The 18,740-nt window shown below is 48.9% G+C and overlaps 3 protein-coding genes across 4 annotated transcripts in view; 1 reads left to right on the top strand and 2 right to left on the bottom strand.

Moving 5' to 3' along the window:
• Positions 1 to 18,740, bottom strand: part of Rpl17 (ribosomal protein L17) — a 390,846-nt gene that overhangs the window by 66,558 nt on the left and 305,548 nt on the right. The gene's annotated exons all lie outside the window — the stretch shown is intronic.
• Ctif (cap binding complex dependent translation initiation factor) overlaps positions 1 to 18,740 on the top strand; it is a 464,175-nt gene that overhangs the window by 335,226 nt on the left and 110,209 nt on the right. The gene's annotated exons all lie outside the window — the stretch shown is intronic.
• Dym (dymeclin) overlaps positions 17,705 to 18,740 on the bottom strand; it is a 262,842-nt gene continuing 261,806 nt past the window's right edge. Inside the window, exon 17 of one of the 2 annotated variants that reach the window (XM_051163665.1) lies at positions 17,705 to 18,081. In XM_051163665.1, coding sequence (XP_051019622.1) covers positions 17,932 to 18,081 — 150 coding nt within the window. In that variant the 3' untranslated portion in view covers positions 17,705 to 17,931. The remainder of the gene's footprint in view (positions 18,082 to 18,740) is intronic. The other variant, XM_051163666.1, reaches the window with a different exon arrangement.

Here is an 18,740-nt window from a genome sequence, read left to right as displayed (position 1 = left end):
GTCAGTCCTCTTAACCACTGAGCCATCTCTCCAGCCCTGTTTCCTCCATTTTAAAGACCCTTGCCGATCTGTGGAGTTTTCATGCTTGATTAGGCAGGAGTACTAGATGGGCGATGGAGACTCACAGAGACTAGGAGACAGCTGAGTGACAAAAATGTGGACTTAGTTCTAGGCATCAGTCAAGCTCCACCTCTCTCCAGCCTTTTTCTTGGGTAGGTGTCATCACTCATCAGATAACAGCAATGACTGTGTGGGACACAGGTAAAGCTTCCTCAGGCAGGCTTTTCTGAGGTACAGACAGCAAGGACCTACAGAAATTGTAGACCCCATGCATGGGACAGGATGGGTTTGGAGGTTTGGGGTGTCATCTCAGAAGCCCATGAGTCCAGAAGCAGTGGAGAGTTTTTTTTTTTTTTTTTTTTTGTACCTTCTGTGCCCAGATGGGGCTAGGACTTCAGTGTCTCTCTTCCCAGGTTAAAGCTAGTTCAATGCTTAGTGTTAGGGCAACAGGCTCACCTACTTGCCCTTAGGGGCTCAGTGATTCTGCTGGAAGGTTGGTGCCCTGCCTGGACCACCCAGGGTCAGCCTCCGGTTCCATCTCGGTAAAGCTGCAGTTACAGACAATGCCCCCAGAAAACAGTAGTTAGAGGTGCTTCTTGACTCACAGCTGCCTCTGAGGACTGAGTCGTGAGTGCTCAGCAGTGCTGGGGGCCTGCAAGCAGCTGTCAGAAAGAACTTCTTGTGGCCAGAACGGGGAAAACGACTTTAGGGCCAGCTACTTTGTCCACGGCCCTTCTGTAGCTCCCAGCTGTCGCTGTCACGTCTCCATATCCACAGAAGATTGGGGTTGCCCTAAATCAGTGACCAAGGTGTAGAGGAATTTTATCAGGACATGGCTACTCCAGCAAAAGAGCGCATCCGAGGACCATCTAGGTCTGTAGGATCTGGATGGAATGCAGACACGCCTTTAACCTCAGCAGAAAGTGGCAGGAAATCTCTGAGTTCAAGGCAAGCGTGGTATAGGGCAAGTTTCAGGGAAAGAACAGCTTAGGTCCAAGTGTGGTGGTACATGCCTTTAATCCCAGCACTCAGGAGACAGAGGCAGGGAGATCTCAGAGTCTAGTCAGGTCTGACTGACATATGTCATAAGAAACGTGAGTATATAATAGACCAAGAAAAGTTAGATACAGCACAGGCCCAGTGTCCCTTCCCACTTGGGTCCCTCTGCCCCTGCACTAGAGACTCAGTGTCAGGCTGTTGCCCCCTGTTTTTCAGAGGACCTCACACCCCTATCCAAGCTTCAAGACAGGAGGACTGGCCCCCCAAAGTGCTCTCCCCTCCTGAAAAACAAAACACGCAACTGACATTGCAGTCGTGTGACATTGATGTCGGGCCCACGGTGTGGGAGTGGGCTTTTCCACTCTGTCTCTACAGAACTAGCCCCTGTGGACCCAGAGACAGGGAGGGCACCACTATACACTGGGGTTCCCCTGGGCAGGGAGTGTGGGGAGACCACAGGGGCCCATCTAGGGGGTCCCTGTCCATGGTGTCCTGCCACCAACTTAGATAGGGAGTGGTGGGGATTTCAAGGGACTGTCTGTCTGCCCCTTTTGTGCCCTGAGCTGGGGACACACAGGCTACTGGAGGCAGCAGAGTGTGAGTACTGGAGCTGCCCTTCAGGACGCTGGGCTCTAGGCGCCCAGACTGCCACAGGCACCCGGCAGCCACCCAGTTCCCTGGCTGTGTCTTCCTTTACTGTTTTGTCTCTAGCCATACTTCTTTTCCTCCCCATAGTCTGGCCCTTCCTTAGGGCCTTCCCAAGGAGAACTTCACCCAAAGCTTAGTATACATGTACATATACACACAAGCACATGTACACATAAACACACACATGCATGCACATACACACATGTATACATATGTGCAAAACATGCTCACATGTACACACACACACACTTAGACACAGATATGCACCTGTTTTGTCTCTAGCTGTACTTATAATCACAGTTAGCTTTAGCATGCAGCCCATGCTTAATAAATATCTTCCCTGGGTTTGCGGGGAGAGGTGCACATGTGTCTAAGTGTGTGTGTTTACACATGAGCATTTTTATATGTGTGTGTACATGTGTGTATATGCATGCATGTGTGTTTGTGTACACATGTGCTTGTGTGTATATGTACATGCATATGCACATGTGTTTGTGTATGTAAAGCTGAACCTGAAAGGTCTGGGATGTCCCAGGTTGGGAGCTGGAGCTCAGGCAAGCGCACCTATAGCCAGGTTCCATTCCTGCCCTGGGTGACTCATGCTAAGGCCCAGAACCTGGGCTTCTTGGCTTAGTATCTGTCAACCGTAGGGGTGAGGAAGGCAGAGTGGAGATCAAGAGGTCTCAGGTCTATGAGGAAGCTCCTGAGCCTTCTAGGCTCCAGGTCAGGCAATGAGCACTGGAGCTCAGCTGCCACGCCCAGGGAGGAGACACACCCTCCCCTGCCTGATGGCAGGGCCAGTGGACAGGACAGGAACCATGAGCTCACCTCTCCTGGCTCCAGGCAGCAGCCCTGCCCACCTCTGGAGAATTCCATGACTCAGGTAACAGGGGTGGGGCTCAGCCAAAGTCTCAGAACCCAGGTCATGGTATGGCACTGTCTGCCCCTGTGGGGTCCCAGGGAGGCACACACTGGGTGTGGCTCAAACACTGCAGTCTACAGGACTGGCATCTAGAAGGTGGCTGGCTGAGCGTATGACACATGGGGGAACAGAGCTGTAGGCAAAGGGGCAGGAGAGTGTGATCATCCTCATGGCTTATTTTGTTTGTTTTGTTTTTCAACGCAGGGTTTCTCTGTACAGCTCCAGCTGTCCTGGAACTTACTATATAGGTCAGGCCAGCCTCGAACTCAGAGATATGCTTGCCTCTGTTTTGTCTCCTGGGATTAAAGGCATGCGCCACCACACGAAGCTCCCACTGCTGTTTCCAGGCCTCCCCCCCCCCCCCCCACGACCTCCTGCCTGCCAGTCCTGGTTCTATCTCTCTTAGAGAATCTCAGCTATTCTCTGGTAGAGGAGTGTCCTAGATCAGGTGCTGCCTTCAAGCAGCCATCCCAGCGAACAGATAGATGCCACAGATTAACAAGAGACATACTTGTGGTGGAGGGAGGCTACAGAAGAGAGAAAATGGCAGCCGGCAGGCAGTCACGTCTTACAGAGGTAATTAGGGTAAAATGAGGTCACTTTGTGGATGTTAATCTAATCGGGTGAGTGCCCTTATAAGACCAAACAGAGAGGGAAGACCGTGGGAGAGTCCGTCAGGAAGGGGCCACCTGTAACGAAGGAGAGAAACCAATCCCACTGAGGCCTTAGCCTTGGACCTCCAGCTTCTAGAACTGAGGAAACAAAGGTCTGTTGTTTACATCACCTTTAGTGTAGGAATTTTTTCAGGATGGTCCGAGCTGACAAACCCACATTTCAAGTGAAGGCAGGAGAAGGGCACATGACTGTGGGGCCTGCTAACAATGACGTCAAGCTGGGCCTCCCATCCAAAGGCAGACAGGCATTGTCAACATGGTCCCTTGGCCTCTGTACAGTAGCAGTGAACCCCAATCCCTTAGGTGGTACCCCCCCATATTAGCCAGCAAAGGTACATACTGTGCACACTCACAAAATACGCTAGCCATTAGTGTGCCAGTTTTACAAACTTGTTCTAAAATTGCCCGAAAGGTATCGAAAATATCTCTGTTTAGAAGCCGCGCGCAATCCGAAATGGCTACCTTTGCTGCATTGTCTGGTTTCCTGGTCTCTGGACTGACTGGCATGTCTGCTGCTGGGGCTCCTGTTTTCTCTTGGAGTGGCTGATTTGGGGTACTTCCCTACCCAGGACATGTACTCTGGGTAGCTGGCTGAGAGTAAAGATCTTGGTGTAGGGTTTGCCTTGCCATGCCCTCTTCCCTGCTAGCCAACTGGAGCCTCCTCCAGCCTTCGAAGTACCGTCTCACTCTTCTCAAGAGCCCAGCCCCCCTCACTCTGAGGGGCACTTCAGAGAAGAGCCTGTGGACCCCAGGCTGCTATTTAGGGGACAGCAACTAGGCCATGGCTTCATTGTCTGAGAAGAGCCACCCTTTGCTGGGCCTTGGGTGGCAGAGCTACAGTTAGGCAACAAGAACCATGGAAGGGCAGGTGCAGCCTGAGACGGAACAGGGCAGCCTCTCAGATGAGGCTGGTTTTTAAAATCTTTTATTAATGTGGGGGCATGTTTATGCTACAGTGTACATGTGGGGGCCAGAGGACAGCTTTTCGGAGCTGGTTGTTGCGTCTTGGGACTATGACGCAGGCTGTCACGCTTGCATGGCAAATACCTTTACCTCCTAAGCCATGAGGCCTCACACACCTTGCCAGCTCTGGGCAAGACCTGGGCTTGGCTGCTTCCCAGTGCTGCACTGGGCTATTGATATCCCTGCCAAGTCCCCTCTATGATGATGTCAGGTGAATTTAGGTCACCTGTCACTGTACATTTCCTTTAATCTGGGAAACACCTGTGGATGGGCACCTTATTTATTTGGTTTTTCTTTATTTCTTTTTTAAAAAATAATTTATTTAATTTTATTTTAGTGTGAGGGTGTCAGAGCCATCGGAACTGGAATTACAGACAGTTGTAAGCTGCCATGTGGTGGCTGGGAATTGAACCCGGGTCCTTTGGAAGAGCAGACAGTGATCGTAACCACTGAGCCATCTCTCCATCCCCATTTATTTGGTTTTTCGAGACAGGGTTTCTCTTTTAGTCCTGTCTGTCCTGGACTCATTATGTAGACCAGGCTGGCCTTGAACTCACAGAGATCTGCCTGCCTCTGCCTCCCGAGTGCTGCAATTAAAGGTGTGCGCCACTCCGCCCAGCTGATGGGCACTTTATATGGTGAATATGGAATCTCTACCGCCCTGTCCCCCTCAGATCCTGTCTTCATTTCACACAGGACAGACAGGTTCCAGGCACATAGGTGTCTACCACAAGGTCAGGCCAGACAGGCAGGCTTTTCTGAGCAAGGTTTCCCAGGAAGTGCTGTCTTCATAGAGAGAAGTAAGCGTGGCTTCTGGGATGTGCCAGTGTGGTGACAAGGCTTCCAGGGGGTCTGTCAGTTGGCATCTCGCCAGCCTGGGCAAAGGCAGTTTCTGAACCTGGCCTCGGAGGAGATAGCAACCACTATGGAGATGAGGGTGGGGCTGTGGAGGGGGTGAGGGTGGGGACCTGGGCAGGCTGGAGCACAGGTAGCTGGAGAGCAAAGAGGGTCTTGGAGGGCTAGAGTCTGATTCCTCCAGGAGACATCTCCTTGGCCAGCCCCAGCCCTCAGTGTTCAGAATGCCAAAGCTAGGAGGCCAGGGAATGGTGGGGTAAACAGCAGCAGGAAGCCCCTTGGACGGAGGGATCTTCCATTCTGCTGTCCGCAGAGGACTGGTGGGTCCCTCAGGAGCCAGGCTGGGCTGGGGAGGGGCCGAGCCATGGCAGGGACAGATGGTTCCATTTTAGGACTTGGGTCGTCATAAATTGTTCCCACCAAACCCTGTTTCCTATTAAGCTGACTCTGGGAGATGGAGAAGCATCTGTGTGCCGGGTAGCTCGTGTGTGTGTGTGTGTGTGTGTGTGTGTGTGTGTGTGTGTGTGTGTGTGTGTTGGCGTGCAGTGTGCCGTTCATAGGTATATGATATAGATACATATAAATGTACTGTGAACCTTGTGTGCATGTGTACAGTATGCATAACCCTGAGGAGAATGAGCTGGGAAGGGCTGTGGGTGCCGCGGGCTCCTCTCTTTCTGGACGTCCACAGGCAGACATGCTTCTGTCCTGGGAACCGTTCCTTTGCTCTGAGCAGCCTGACCCAACTGTAGGTCCTAAGTATGCCCAAGTAGGCCTCTGGTGGCTGGCCTGACCTCTGCTTCCATTGCTGCCCACCCTGCCTCCCCTTTTTCTTGCCATAGAGGCCTCATGTATGGACTCTGGTACCCACCCTCCTCCAGGGCAGTAGGATTCTGACCTGCCTGCTGTGGGGATGGATTCCACTCTTCCTGGCCAGTCCTAGTTTTGGGAAGAGCTGTGTGAAAGCAGGCCTGGGTATGGAAAAGTGAGGGGGCTTCTGGAGAGGCTCGCAGTCCGAGCTGTGCTCCGGATGAGGTCATACCTCGATGCAACACGAGGAACCACAGCAGCCTTCTTGTGATTGAGGGTAACAAGCAGATAAGAACGGCATCTGAATTGGCCTTCCTGGGGTTTCTTATCATAAGAGAAAATGCCGACTGTATGCTTCCAAGGGCTTCTCACCTCCAGGAACTGCAAGCCACTGGCAGTGTTCAATAAACACAGGATCCAGCCACACAGAAGGCAGAATCCCTGGTCTTAGAGAATTTACATTCTCTGTATGTGTTGTCTATAAGTGTTATCTCACTTGCAATTCAAATGGTTCAGGAGGCTCCCTGTGATGGGCTTTCATGACAGGAGGTACTAGAAAGTCAAAGGATTTACTGACTGAAATCCCAAGCCACACAAACCCAGGTCTCAAGCAGCGCCACCTGGCTGAGGTGGGAGACAGCACCGGGCACTGGGGCAAGGTCGGTCCTTGGTTCCTTGGTGATCAGCCTTCCTCCAGCTACACAGATGGATACTGAGTGTGAGGCAGGGTGGACGGGGCACCTCCTCTGCCTATCATCCTCACTGGCCCAGAAAGAAAGACTTTCCCCTCAGGTAGACCTGCTTCCTGCAAACAGTACAGGTGACCGCACCCTGGCTTAGGGGAGGCAGGCAGGAGGGGGTTACCCATTGTGGGGGAAGGCTCAAGGCTCTCATTATATAGTGGCAAAGTATTTAGTCAAATGGCCGCCTCTTGTTTAGGAAGGAAGGCCGGGCCAGCGTACAGCACTGGGGGAACAACAGGCTGGGACTTGGGGGCATCTTTTTTTTGGGACAGGCATATGGGGGCAGCGAGGTCTCTGGAAACAAAGCTGTATCTGGAAGTGGAGACAAGATGGAGAGAGAGTTGAGAGTATTCCTCGTCTTGCCTCTGCTCTACAGCTTCTGTTTCCCTCTTTGACCAGCACCTGCAGCACCAGAAGCCCAGAGCTGCACAATCATAGTTTTAATAGACTTGCCAGACACAGGTGTCTCGTGGGCCAGCATGATTGGAAGCAGTTGGCAAGGGGCTGGAGAGATAGTTCAGCAGTTAAGAGCACTGGCTGCTCTTCCAGAGGACATGGGTTTAATTCCCAGCATCCACATGGGGACTCACAACTACATGTAACTTAGTCCCTGGCTGGCCTGGAATTAACTGTGTAGACCAGGCTAGCCTCAAGCTCATAGAAATCCCCCCAACTCTGTCTCCTAAACATTGGGACTAAAGGCATGCACTACCATACCTGGTCTGAGACACTGTTACACACACACACACACACACACACACACACACACACACACACACATACACACACCCGAACAAACTAAAAACCAACCAACCACAACAACCATCAACAAAAACATAAACAAACAAAAAAGGAGTGGGATTGGTTACCAGCTTTGGAACTGTCTAGTCCTGGGCCACTGTGTCTACCAGCTGGCAGTTGTCACCAGAAGTGGGGACTCCCTGTGTGATGAAGCAATGGAGGGGACACATTTCCTAAATTCAAACTTTCAGAGCCAAGGGTCAAGCTTCATAATTATTCCCGCTATAATTCACCCTGCAAAGTCAGGCTGCTCCCCCCTCCTCCCCTGTACCCCCCCACCCCACTGCATCCAGTAGGCTCTCAATCTCACACCATGCTGGGTCATCAGGCTGTTTCTAAGCCTTCATGATACCCACAGGCTGAGACCAGAAACCAGAGCCATCTGCCCAGACCCTGGCCTGGAGCTCTGTGTTTCCAGGCTTCAGGGATCAACACACCTTTGGGACCATAAAACAGGGCTTGGCATCTCCAAAAGATCTGCCCATATAGGTTACACCTATCAATACCTTTATTTATAAGTTAAACTGAAATAATGCGTAACTCATTAGAATACAGTAACAAGAAACCCATGATGTGATAATAAAGAATTTCCAAAAAGAAGATTTTAAGACAAAGGAAAGCACTGGAAGGAAGGAAGGGACATTGCTTTGCATTTGCAAATCTCTCACATCGGGGCTGGCTTACTAGAAGACGCCTGGATTTTCCAGCCAGTTTCTGTCTGCTCTGCTTCTGTATATCACACGTGCAGCCGCTGGGAACCGTCACCAAAGCCTTTAAAGAATGCAAGTGAATAAACAGTAACAACTGATAATGGAGACAAAAGGAAAGTGCCTCCAGGTCCGGGGTGGGTGGATATTTGGAGGACAGCCAGATGGCGCATGGTGTGCAACAGCAACTTAAACCTTACCAATTGCTTCTGGAACTTTCTGTGACTATTTCCAGACAGAGGACCACCGTGCTGTCTAGTCATACATTTCTTCTGGTGGCCATCACTGGGGCCTTACTGTGAGGATTCTACTGTCCGCACTCTCGAACCTGTCCCTTGGTACCCATGTGAGCACTTCCGGGCATCTTCCAAGAGTGGGAAGTGCCAGGTGTCTGAGTAGCTCCAATTGTGGCAAACAGTACGGAAGTTTCCCTGTCTCCATTTCTCCATGTGGCACAGGAATTCTTCTAACTCCACCTTTCTCCCCAATGTGTGATGTTTTGGAGACCTATAGAGTTTTTCTTTTTAAGAGGTTTGTTGCTTTTATTCAAAATCTGAACGCAGCTCTCCTGATGCATTGTTTGACCCACAAACACACGTGTGACATGTATGACGGTTGGGTTTGGTGTCTGCATGCAGCCATCACTGTGACCAAGATCTTCTCGAGTGGATGGTGGACGGTCGTCCTCTCAGTCACCGTCTGGGAGTGTGGCTAGTGTCCTCAGGGAGGGATCTTGCGTCTCCACTTGGAATGTAGTAGTGGTGCTGTGGTTTAATTGCGGCTCTAAAACATGCTGAGACCTAACTGCCACTGTGACAGTCCAAGAGGCGGAAGGTGCCTGATGGTGAAAGATCTGCTTTCTCCGGATTCTCTTTCTCTTCTAGTCCCATGGGACACTTTTTGCCAAGTCACGGTGCAGCCAGAGGCACTAAAACCTGTGACACTGGACTTCACGCTTTCTAAAGATGGAGAAACAATTCTTACCACCTCCCCTCCTGTCGCCCCCTTCCCCACCTCTCCTCTTCTGTCCTCTCCCCTGCCCACCCCTCCTCTCTTCTCCTCTCCCTTCCCCTCCCCTCCCCTCTTCTTTGGCCTGGAACTCACTCTACACTAGGTTGGCCTTGAACTTTCAGATTCCCCTCCTCCCATCCCCCGCCCCTTCCTGAGTGCTGGCATTAAGGGTGTGTACCACCATGCCAGCCAAAGTTCTTTTCTCTTTCTCTTTTATAATTTCTTTTATGTGCATTGGTGTTTTGCCTGCATGTATGTCTGTGTGAGAGTGTCATATTCCGGGGATTTGGAGTTACAGACAGTTGTGAGCAGCCCTGTGGGTGCTGGGAATTGAACCCAGCTTTTCTGAAAGCACAGCCAATGTTCTTAAAGGTGGAGCCATCTCTTCAGCCCCCAAAGTTGGTCTGTGTAGCCTTGTAAAGTTCCTCCCCTGCAGAGCCGGGCGTGGTGGCGCATGCCTTTAATCCCAGCACTCGGGAGGCAGAAGCAGGCAGATCGCTGTGAGTTCGAGGCCAGCCTGGTCTACAAAGTGAGTCCAGGATGGCCAAGGCTACACAGAGAAACCCTGTCTCGAAAAACGAAACAAAACAAAACAAAGTTCCTCCCCTGCCCCACCACAGGTTTTCTCTGCGTAGCCTTGGCTGTCCTGGACTCACTTTGTAGACCAGGCTGGCCTTGAACTCACAGTGATCCACCTGCCTCTGCCTCCTGAGTGCTGAGATCAAAGGTGTGAGCCACCACGCCTGGCATTCAAACAACTTTTTATTTATTTATTTCTCTTTTTTTTCAAACAACTTTTTCTTTGCTCCTTTTATTTTCTTTTGTGTCCTGTTCTTTTCCTTCCTTCCTTTTCCTTCTTTCTTCGAGACAGGGTTTCTCTGTATAATAGCCCTGGCTCCCCTGGAACTCTCTTTGTAGACTAGGCTCAAACTCACAGAGATCTGCCTGCCTCTACCTCTGCTAGGATTAAAGGTGTGTGACACCACCTCTTGGCTTTTTTTTTTTTTTTAAATAGGGGGCAGGTGTTGCTGTTGTTGTTGTTTTTTTGGTGGTGGTGGTGGAGGACAAGGCTTCCCTGTGTAGCCCTGGCTTCCCTTGAACTCACAGAGATCTGCCTGCTTCTGCCTCCCGAGTGCTGGGATTAAAGGCGTGTGCCACCACCACCTGAAACAATCATATTTGTCATTAGGTTTTGTTTGTTTGTTTGTTTGGCTTAGATACAGGAGCTCATGTAGCTCAGGCTAGCCCACTATATCTGGTTTTAAGTGGTATTTGGGATTAAACCCAGAGCTTTCTGCATGACAGGTAAGAAATCTACTGAGTCATGCTCCCAGCCTCTACTTTCTCTTTCTTTCCTTCCTTCCGTCCATCTGTCCGTCTCTCTCTCTCTCTCTCTCTCAGATAGGATTTCACTATGTAGTTCTGGCTGGCCAAGAACTCACTTATGTAGACCAGGCTGGCCTCCAACTTAGAGACTCTTTGCTTCTGCCTTCCATGTGCTGGGATTAAAGGTGTGAACCACCACACCTACCTTGTCTTTTTCTTTTTTTTTTGAGAGATGGTTGCTTGGATAACTGAAGTTCAACCTTTGTTCTTTTCTAACATGTGTTTAGCAGTACACATTTCCAAATACAGTTTTAGCTGCACCCTGAATGATTTTCCTCTTTTTTTTTTTTTTTTTTTTTAAATTTAAATTTGGGGAGGCAGGGTACCTGAGGATGGCTTTGACCTTCTGCTCCTCTGGCCTTAAATTCCCGAGTGCTAGAATTACAGTCACTTGTTATTCACAACTGGTTTTTGTTTTTGTTTTTTAAAGATTTCTTATGCATACAATATTCTGTTTGCATATGTGCCTGCTTGCCAGAAGAGGGTATCATATCTCATTATAAATGGTTGTGAGTCAGGCATTGTGGCGCACGCCTTTAATCCCAGCACTTGGGAGACAGAGGCAGGAGGATTGCTGTGAGCTTGAGGCTAGCCTGGTCTATTAAGTGTGCCCAGGACAGCCAAGGCTACACAAAGAAGCCCTGTCTCAAAAAAAAAAAAAAAGCTTTCCTTTCTGCTGGGTGCTGGCTGTTAGCTGTCAAAATGGCCAAGTTGGGCGCTACTCCGGTTGCAAAACCATCATCATGAAGAACATTGATGATGGCACCTCAGACTGGCCTTACAGTGGTGGCTGGAATTGACCGCTATCCCTGAAAAGTGACAGCTGCCATGGGCAAGAAGAAAATCGCCAAGAGGTCAAAGATCAAATCCTTTGTGATAGTTTATAACTACAATCACCTCATGCCCACCAGGTACTCTGTGGATATCCCCCTGGACAAGACTGTTGTCAAAAGGGCTGTCTTTAGAGACCCAGCCCTGAAATGCAAGGCCAGGCGGGAGGCCAAGGTCAAGTTTGAGGAATGATATAAGACAGGGAAGAACCTCGGGAGGCAGAGGCAGGTGGATCGCTGTGAGTTCGAGGCCAGCCTGGTCTACAAAGTGAGTCCAGGACAGCCAAGACTACACAGAGAAACCCTGTCTCAGAAAGAGAGAGAGAGAGAGAGAGAGAGAGAGAGAGAGAGAGAGAGAGAGAGAGAGAGAGACAGGGAAGAACAAATGGTTTTTCTAGAAGCTGCACTTTTAGGTATATTTTCGTTTCCATCATTAAAAAAAAAAACCATAAATAAATAAATAAGTAAATGATTGTGAGCCACCATGTGGTTTCTGGGAATTAAACTCAGGACCTCTGGAAGAGCAGACAGTGCTCTTAACCTCTGAGCCATCTCTCCAAACCTACAACTCGCCTTATATGGAGGTAGCAATTTCATGAGCACTAAACAAGTGACTTGTATCTCCTGGCTTCCATTAGCTTTTATTATTATTATTACTATTATTATTATTATTATTATTATTATTATTATTATTATTATTGTTATCATCATCATTATCATCATTATTACCATTGGTTTTTTTGAGACAGGGTTTCTTTGTGTAGCTTTGGCCATCCTGAACTCCCTTTTGTAGACCAGGCTGGCCTTGAACTCATAGACATCCATCTCTGCCTCCCAAGTGCTGCATTAAAGGTGTGGGTCACCATGCCCAGCCCCAGCTTTTTTTTTTTAAAGATTTATTTATTATTATATATACAGTGCTCTGCCTGAATGTATGCCTGCACACCAGCAGAGGGCATCAGATCACATTATAGATGGTTGTGAGCCACCATGTGGTTGTTGGGAATTGATTGAACTCAGGACCTCTGGAAGAGCAGACAGTGCTCTTAACCTCCACCTTTTTTTTTTTTTTTTTTAGGCTTATTTTTGTGCACAAATGTTCTGCCTGCATGCCTGTGTACGGCATGTGCTCTTGGTGCCTACACAGGTTAGAAGAGGACATTGAGCCCCTTAGAACTGGAGTTACAGACAGTTATGAGACTCCATGTAGGAGAGGGAACAGAAGTCAGGTCCTCTGTAAGGATAAATGCTCCCCCACTTCCCATCCCCAAGACAGGGGTTCTCTGTATAAACAGATCCGTCTACCTCTGCCTCCTGAGTGCTGGGCTTAAAGGAGTGCACCATGACACCTGGCAGAATAAGAGCTCTTACCTAGAGTCCTCTCTCCAGCCCCCCTCTATTAGTTTTATTTATTTATTCATTCATTCAGTTCATTAGTTGTTTTTTTTTTCCAAGACAGGGTTTCTCTGTGTAGCCTTGGCTGTCCTGGACTCACTTTGTAGACCAGGCTGGCCTCGAACTCATAGCAATCCACCTGCCTCTGCCTTCCTAAGTGTTGGAATTACAAGTTTGCACTACCACACCTGGCTTACTTTGTGTTTTTTGTCTTCATGTATGTGTCAGAAGAGGGTGTTGGAACCAGGTGGTGGTGGTGCACACCTGTAATCCCAGCACTCAGGAGGCAGAGGCAGGTGGATCCCTGTGAGTTCGAGGCCAGCCTGGTCTACAAAGTGAGTCCAGGACAGCCAAGGCTATACAGAGAACCCTGTCTCAAAAAACCAAAAAATAAAAAAATTAAAAAAGAGGGTATTGGATCTCCTAGTACGATTACAGATGGTTGTGAACCAACATGTGGGGGATGGAAACTTACCCTGTGTCCATCTTCTGCAATAGCAAAAGCCATTTCTCTGGCTGTGGTCCTGTGAGTTACAAGTGGCCAGCGTCTGGTATCCCACGGCCAGCAGTACACAGACTCTAGTGGGCTGTTTAAGCTTGAGCCTTGTATCTGAGTGCTAATATGGTGACACAATGTCGGGCGCTGGCAGAGGAGCTGCTGGAGAATCTCCCTGGCCTTGGGTGGGGGTCTGTGTGATGTACTTTTTGCTTTTTTGAGATAGGGTCTCTCCATACAGCCCTGGTCCCTGGCTTTCCTGGCACTCTAATTAGGCTGGCCTTGAACTCATAAAGATCTCCTAACTTTTGCCTCCCAAATGCTGGGATTAAAGGTGTCTTGCTACTACATGGGCCTGGGTGGGGTCTTGAGTATCTCTGTTCTACTAAGATTCAAAACTATATTTATGTAATTAAATTTTTAAAAAGATTTATTTTATTTATTGCATGAGTGCTTTATCTGCAGAAGAGGGTATCAGATTACATTATAGATGGTTGTGAGCCACCATGTGGTTGCTGGGAATTGAACTCAGGACCTCTGGAAGAGCAGGTGGCGCTCTTAACCACTGAGCCATCTCTCCAGCCCAACCTTAATTAAACATTTTTATTATTAGTTTTTAACATTTCCTGTTCTTTTCTTTTGAGATATATTATTATGTATACAATGCTTGGCCTGCATGTACTTCTGCAGGCCAGAAGAGGGCATCAGATCACATTTTAGATGGTTGTGAGCCACCATGTGGTTGATGGGAATTGAACTTGGAACCTCTGGAAGAGCAATCAGTGCTCTTAACCTCTGAGCTATCTCTCCATCCCCAAAACTATATTTAAAGAAAGAAAATCCCTATTTTCTTGGCTTGGGCACTACTTGACCCTCAGTGTTCAGCTGAGAGCAAATGGGCTCCTGCTGGTTCAGACACCCTTGACCTCTGACCTATAGACACTGCAATAGCCTTAACTTTAGACCCAGAAGCCCAGCAACAGAGCAGAGATACCCAGTGGCAAGCACTGAGGCTGCAGGCAGTGCCAGGAAAAGCCAAGAGACCCATCTGCCAGGACCCCAGTTGTAGCCAATGGCCTGAACACAGCACACGGCCACTTAGCTATGCGGACAGCTCTGATGCACAATGCAGGAATACAGCTCCCCAGAGGCTGAAGTATGTCATATTTCCTAAAGAATGACATGTTAGGAAATTCAGTGTCTGGTGTGGTGGCCAATGACTGTAATCCTAGCACTTGGAAGGCTGACGCAAAAGGCAAGGCAAACATTTAATGCTTAACCGCATCCACCGAGAATGTTTTCAGGAAGGCCCCCGAGGGTCAGGGAACATGCAGTGGGACTTGACTCTTGTGTGTTCCTCCCAGAGAGAATCACATGGGCAGTGTGCTTTCTGTACACCACCAGCCTTCCTTCCTTCCTTCTTTTTTGTCACACAACTGTTTTACCTGTATTGTTGGTGTGGCTGCTGCAGGCTGCCGTCCATACATTCCAGGACACAGGGAGCTTCTGGGGAGCCAGGCTTAGAATTTTCAGGTTTTTACCAATTGCCTTGAACTCTTTGTTTGTTTGTTTTGTTTTATTTTTCGAGACAGGATTTTTCAGTGTAGCCTTGACTGTCCGGGACTTACTTTGTAGACCAGGCTGGCCTCGAACTCACAGTGATCCGCTTGCCTCTGCCTCCCAAGTGCTGGCATTAAAGGTGTGCGCCATCACCGCCCAGCCAATTGCCTTAAACTCTTAAAAGTGGGAAAAGATGCTACCAAGACGGGGCATTCTTTATTTTCTTTTCCTGATTTTTCTTGACAGGGCTTCTCTTTGTAGCCCTGGCTGTCCAGAGACTCACTCTGTAAAGCAGGCTGGCCTTGAACTAACAGAGATCCTTCTGCCTCTGCCTCTGGGAGAGCTGAGATTAAAGGCATGCACCACCACTGCCCAGTGTGGGAGGCATTCTTTGAAACATTCATAACATTGCAGACTCCTTGGCTCATGCAGTGACAGCATGGAATAATGATTCTCCCCGCACCCCAGCACTGAGCTGAGACAGTGTCTCATCATGTAGCTCTGTCCAGTCTTGAACTCAGAAAGATCCATTTGCCTTTGTCTCCTAGATACTGGGATTAAGGAGGTGCACAAACATGCCTGGCTGCAGTAATTGTTTGTCTCAGGAAAAATCAGATGCTCACTTCCATCATGCATAAAGGCAGAGGTCATCTTTTTCCCTTCTTATGAACACAGGACAATCTTGTGTTATGTCATTATACACACACACACACAAACAATATTACTTTCTTTTGTATGATTGATCACATTATGTGTATGTACATGCATCCTGATCATGCCTGGTACCCACGGAAGTCAGAAGAGGACACTGGATCCTGCAACTGGGTTGTAGATGGTTGTGAGATGCTGGGAACTGAACCTTGGTCCTCTGCAAGAGCAACAAGTGCTTTTAACTGCTGAGCCATCTATCTCTTCAGGCCCTGACACCTTTTTAAATTCTGACAGTTCTAAGCAAATTGATATTTAAATTCAAGTACAATCCAGTATTCACTTAAGCCTACTGCTGTGTGGTCAACTTGTCTTTTCCTGTTAGAAAGAAACCCCAGTCACTGCAGAACTGAGGCAGGTGCAGCTGGGGACCTCAGTCCAGAGGAGCAAATCGGTGGGTGATGCTCCAGTGGAGCTTTTAAGGCCACTGAGCTTGTGAACTACAAGAGAAGGTCAGTAGGAGGCAAGCACTGAGACCGGGGTTCAGGACACTGGGGTTCAGGACACTGGGGCCAAGATTTTGCTGCCAGTGCGTCCTCCCCTCCCTGCCACCCCCTAACCCATGCGCTATGGGAACTGCAATTCCTGTTACAGGAACTGTCAATCCTGTAACTTATGTCCCAAGCTTCCGCATAACTCCTAGACCACCAAAGAAATAGATGTTTCACACAACCTTTAATTTTTTCCTTTTGTTTTATTGAAAGGAAAAAGAAGTAAATTAGAATGCAACAAATGCTGCCAGTCATTTCTCTGTGTAGGAAATGCACATCACCATTGTCTGAAATGCTAGCCAGGCCAATTTATCCCAAGATGCCTCCCTCTCTAGGATGGGTTGAGAAGTCATGCCAGGGGAAAGCCCTGTACTTGTGTGACGCCAAGTGAATTGTAGCAGGACAGTCCCATGGCGGCAGCAATAGGCCAGCTGCCCTTGAGTGGACCCACCACACCAGGGAAGGACAGGAAAAGGCGTATCCATTTCTACATCTATCTAGAAACAAGGGAATTGCCCACTCACCTGAAAGCCAGGGAAGCCACCCATAGAGTATGCAAGGGGGTTGGGGGGCAAACCCTGAAGATTCTGTCCACAGTTCAGGGGGACAGGGACAAGTGAGAAGGCTGCTTCTAACAGAGCAACGGGGTGAACACACATCAGCACACTGTCATTTGCAGTGCACAGCCTTGGAAGCTCAGCACTTCCTGCTCTGCTCGCCACAGCCCAGGGCTGTGTGGGGATCAAATTCATGGGTCTCACAGGTGCCAAAACATTTTTTTTTCCAAAGCCAGAAGCCAGGAGAAAAGCATTTGTCGTCTCACATGTAATGCTGTCTTAGTGCGCTGCTCTCCTTTTGTTCTTCTTACTAACTTGGTTGAAGGGAAAAAGGCTGCTTTCAAAATGAGCACGAATAATACCAGATTAGAGGAACTTGACTTGTGCTTGACTTCAGCTGCATTCCGGTCACAGCTCGGAGGCCACAGCCCCTCCCTCCCCCCCAGCCCCGCCCCAAGCCATCTTCCTTCTTTGTCATGCTGGCAGGAAGAGTGTTTATGAAATTTTGTGCTGGTGAGAGGCATGTGTGCATATACATGCATATGTACACATACATGTGTATACATGCGCCTGTGTGTGTGCGTACACACAAACACGTACAGGCTGGGCATGGTGGCTCAAACCTGTAGTCTTTGCATTCAGAGGTGGCTGAGGCAGAAGGGCTGCTGTGAGTTCTAAGCCAGCCTAGGCTACAGTGAGTTACAGCTCAGCCCGGGCTGCACTGTGAGAACGTGCCTCAAGAAAAGAAGCAGGGCTGGAGGCTGGGGACTTAGTTCAGAGGTTAAGGGCACCTGTTGCTCTTGCAGAGGATCTGGGTTCTGGGAACAGAACCCACATGGCAGCTCATAATGGTTTGTAACTCCAGTTCCTGCCTGACATGCTCTTCTGGCCTCTGTGGGGACCAGGCATGCATGTAGTGCACGTATATATAGTCAAAAAAATCATATACATAAAATAAAAAATAAATCTAAAAACAATAATAATTTAAAAAAGGAAACTGGCATGTAATATTGATGTGTTTGTTATGTGCCTAAGGCACTAGGATCCTGGGAAAGCTCTAGATTTAGGGTTTAGAAGTTTAGAAATAAGTCACATATTGAACAGCAAATCTCCTGTTTATTGTTGTGCACAGTACAGTCAACGCTGAGTGGACTAGTGATACCTGTACTAATCCAATAATCACAGTGTGTGAGGGACGCACACGTGTGCGACCCCGGTGGCAGAGGACACACTGGGCAGGCTGTCTGTTACTGTTCCTAGCCATGGAGTAGGCCGCAGCGTGGCTCGGCTGGGGGTGAAGTGGGTGTGCACTGCTTCAGTCAGCATCCACGGCAAACAGCTGGATGTCCTGTGGGTTCCAGTACAGGCCCACGGCCGAGTTGTAGACCAGAGACCAGACGTAAGGGATGAAAAACTCCTCAGGCTGCTCTTCTTCCACATATTTGAATTTCAGTTCTGGAAATTTCTGCAATGAGAACAAGATGACTTTTTATGTACAAGCAAAAGCAGTGGTGTGTGTACAGCCAAGTCCTTTCCTAAGTAGTTACAGGCTGGGGAACCAGGCCTTTCACAAATTTTGACTGTCAAATGGCTGCTACACTGGCTGGTTTTTAGTCAACCTGACACAAGCTAAAGTTATCAGAGAGGAAGGAAGCTCAACTAAGAAAACGCCTCTGTAAGATGAGGCTGTGGGCCGGCCTGTGGGCATTTTCCTAATTAGTGAGTGATGGAGAGGGCTCAGCCCATGGTGGCTGAGCAAGCCATGAGGAACAAGCCAGTAAGCAGCACCTTCCATGGCCTCTGCATCAGCTCCTGCCTCCAGGTTCCTGCCCTCACTGCTTTTGATGAGGTGCTGTTATGTGGGTGTGTGAGTGAAAGAACCCCTTTCCTGCCCAAGCTGCTTGGTCATGGTGTTTTAGCACAGCTATAGTAATCCTAACTAAGACAACTGTGGCCAGTAACAATCAATATAATGACCTCGGCTGGTTTGCTGAGGAGGGACCTAAAGGAGGTGAGGTCAGAGGAGGCAGACAGGTAAATATCCTCCCTCCTTCCTGTTCAGGGTCAAGACCTGGCTCTTCTGGAGAGATCCTGTCTTGAGGAATGGGCCATTCTGGAGGCGAG

The sequence above is a fragment of the Acomys russatus genome, chromosome 20 (assembly GCF_903995435.1).
Source record: "Acomys russatus chromosome 20, mAcoRus1.1, whole genome shotgun sequence".
Lineage (NCBI taxonomy): Eukaryota > Metazoa > Chordata > Mammalia > Rodentia > Muridae > Acomys > Acomys russatus.
Note: the sequence above shows the minus strand (reverse complement) of the source record. Positions and strands in the feature narration are given on the sequence as shown.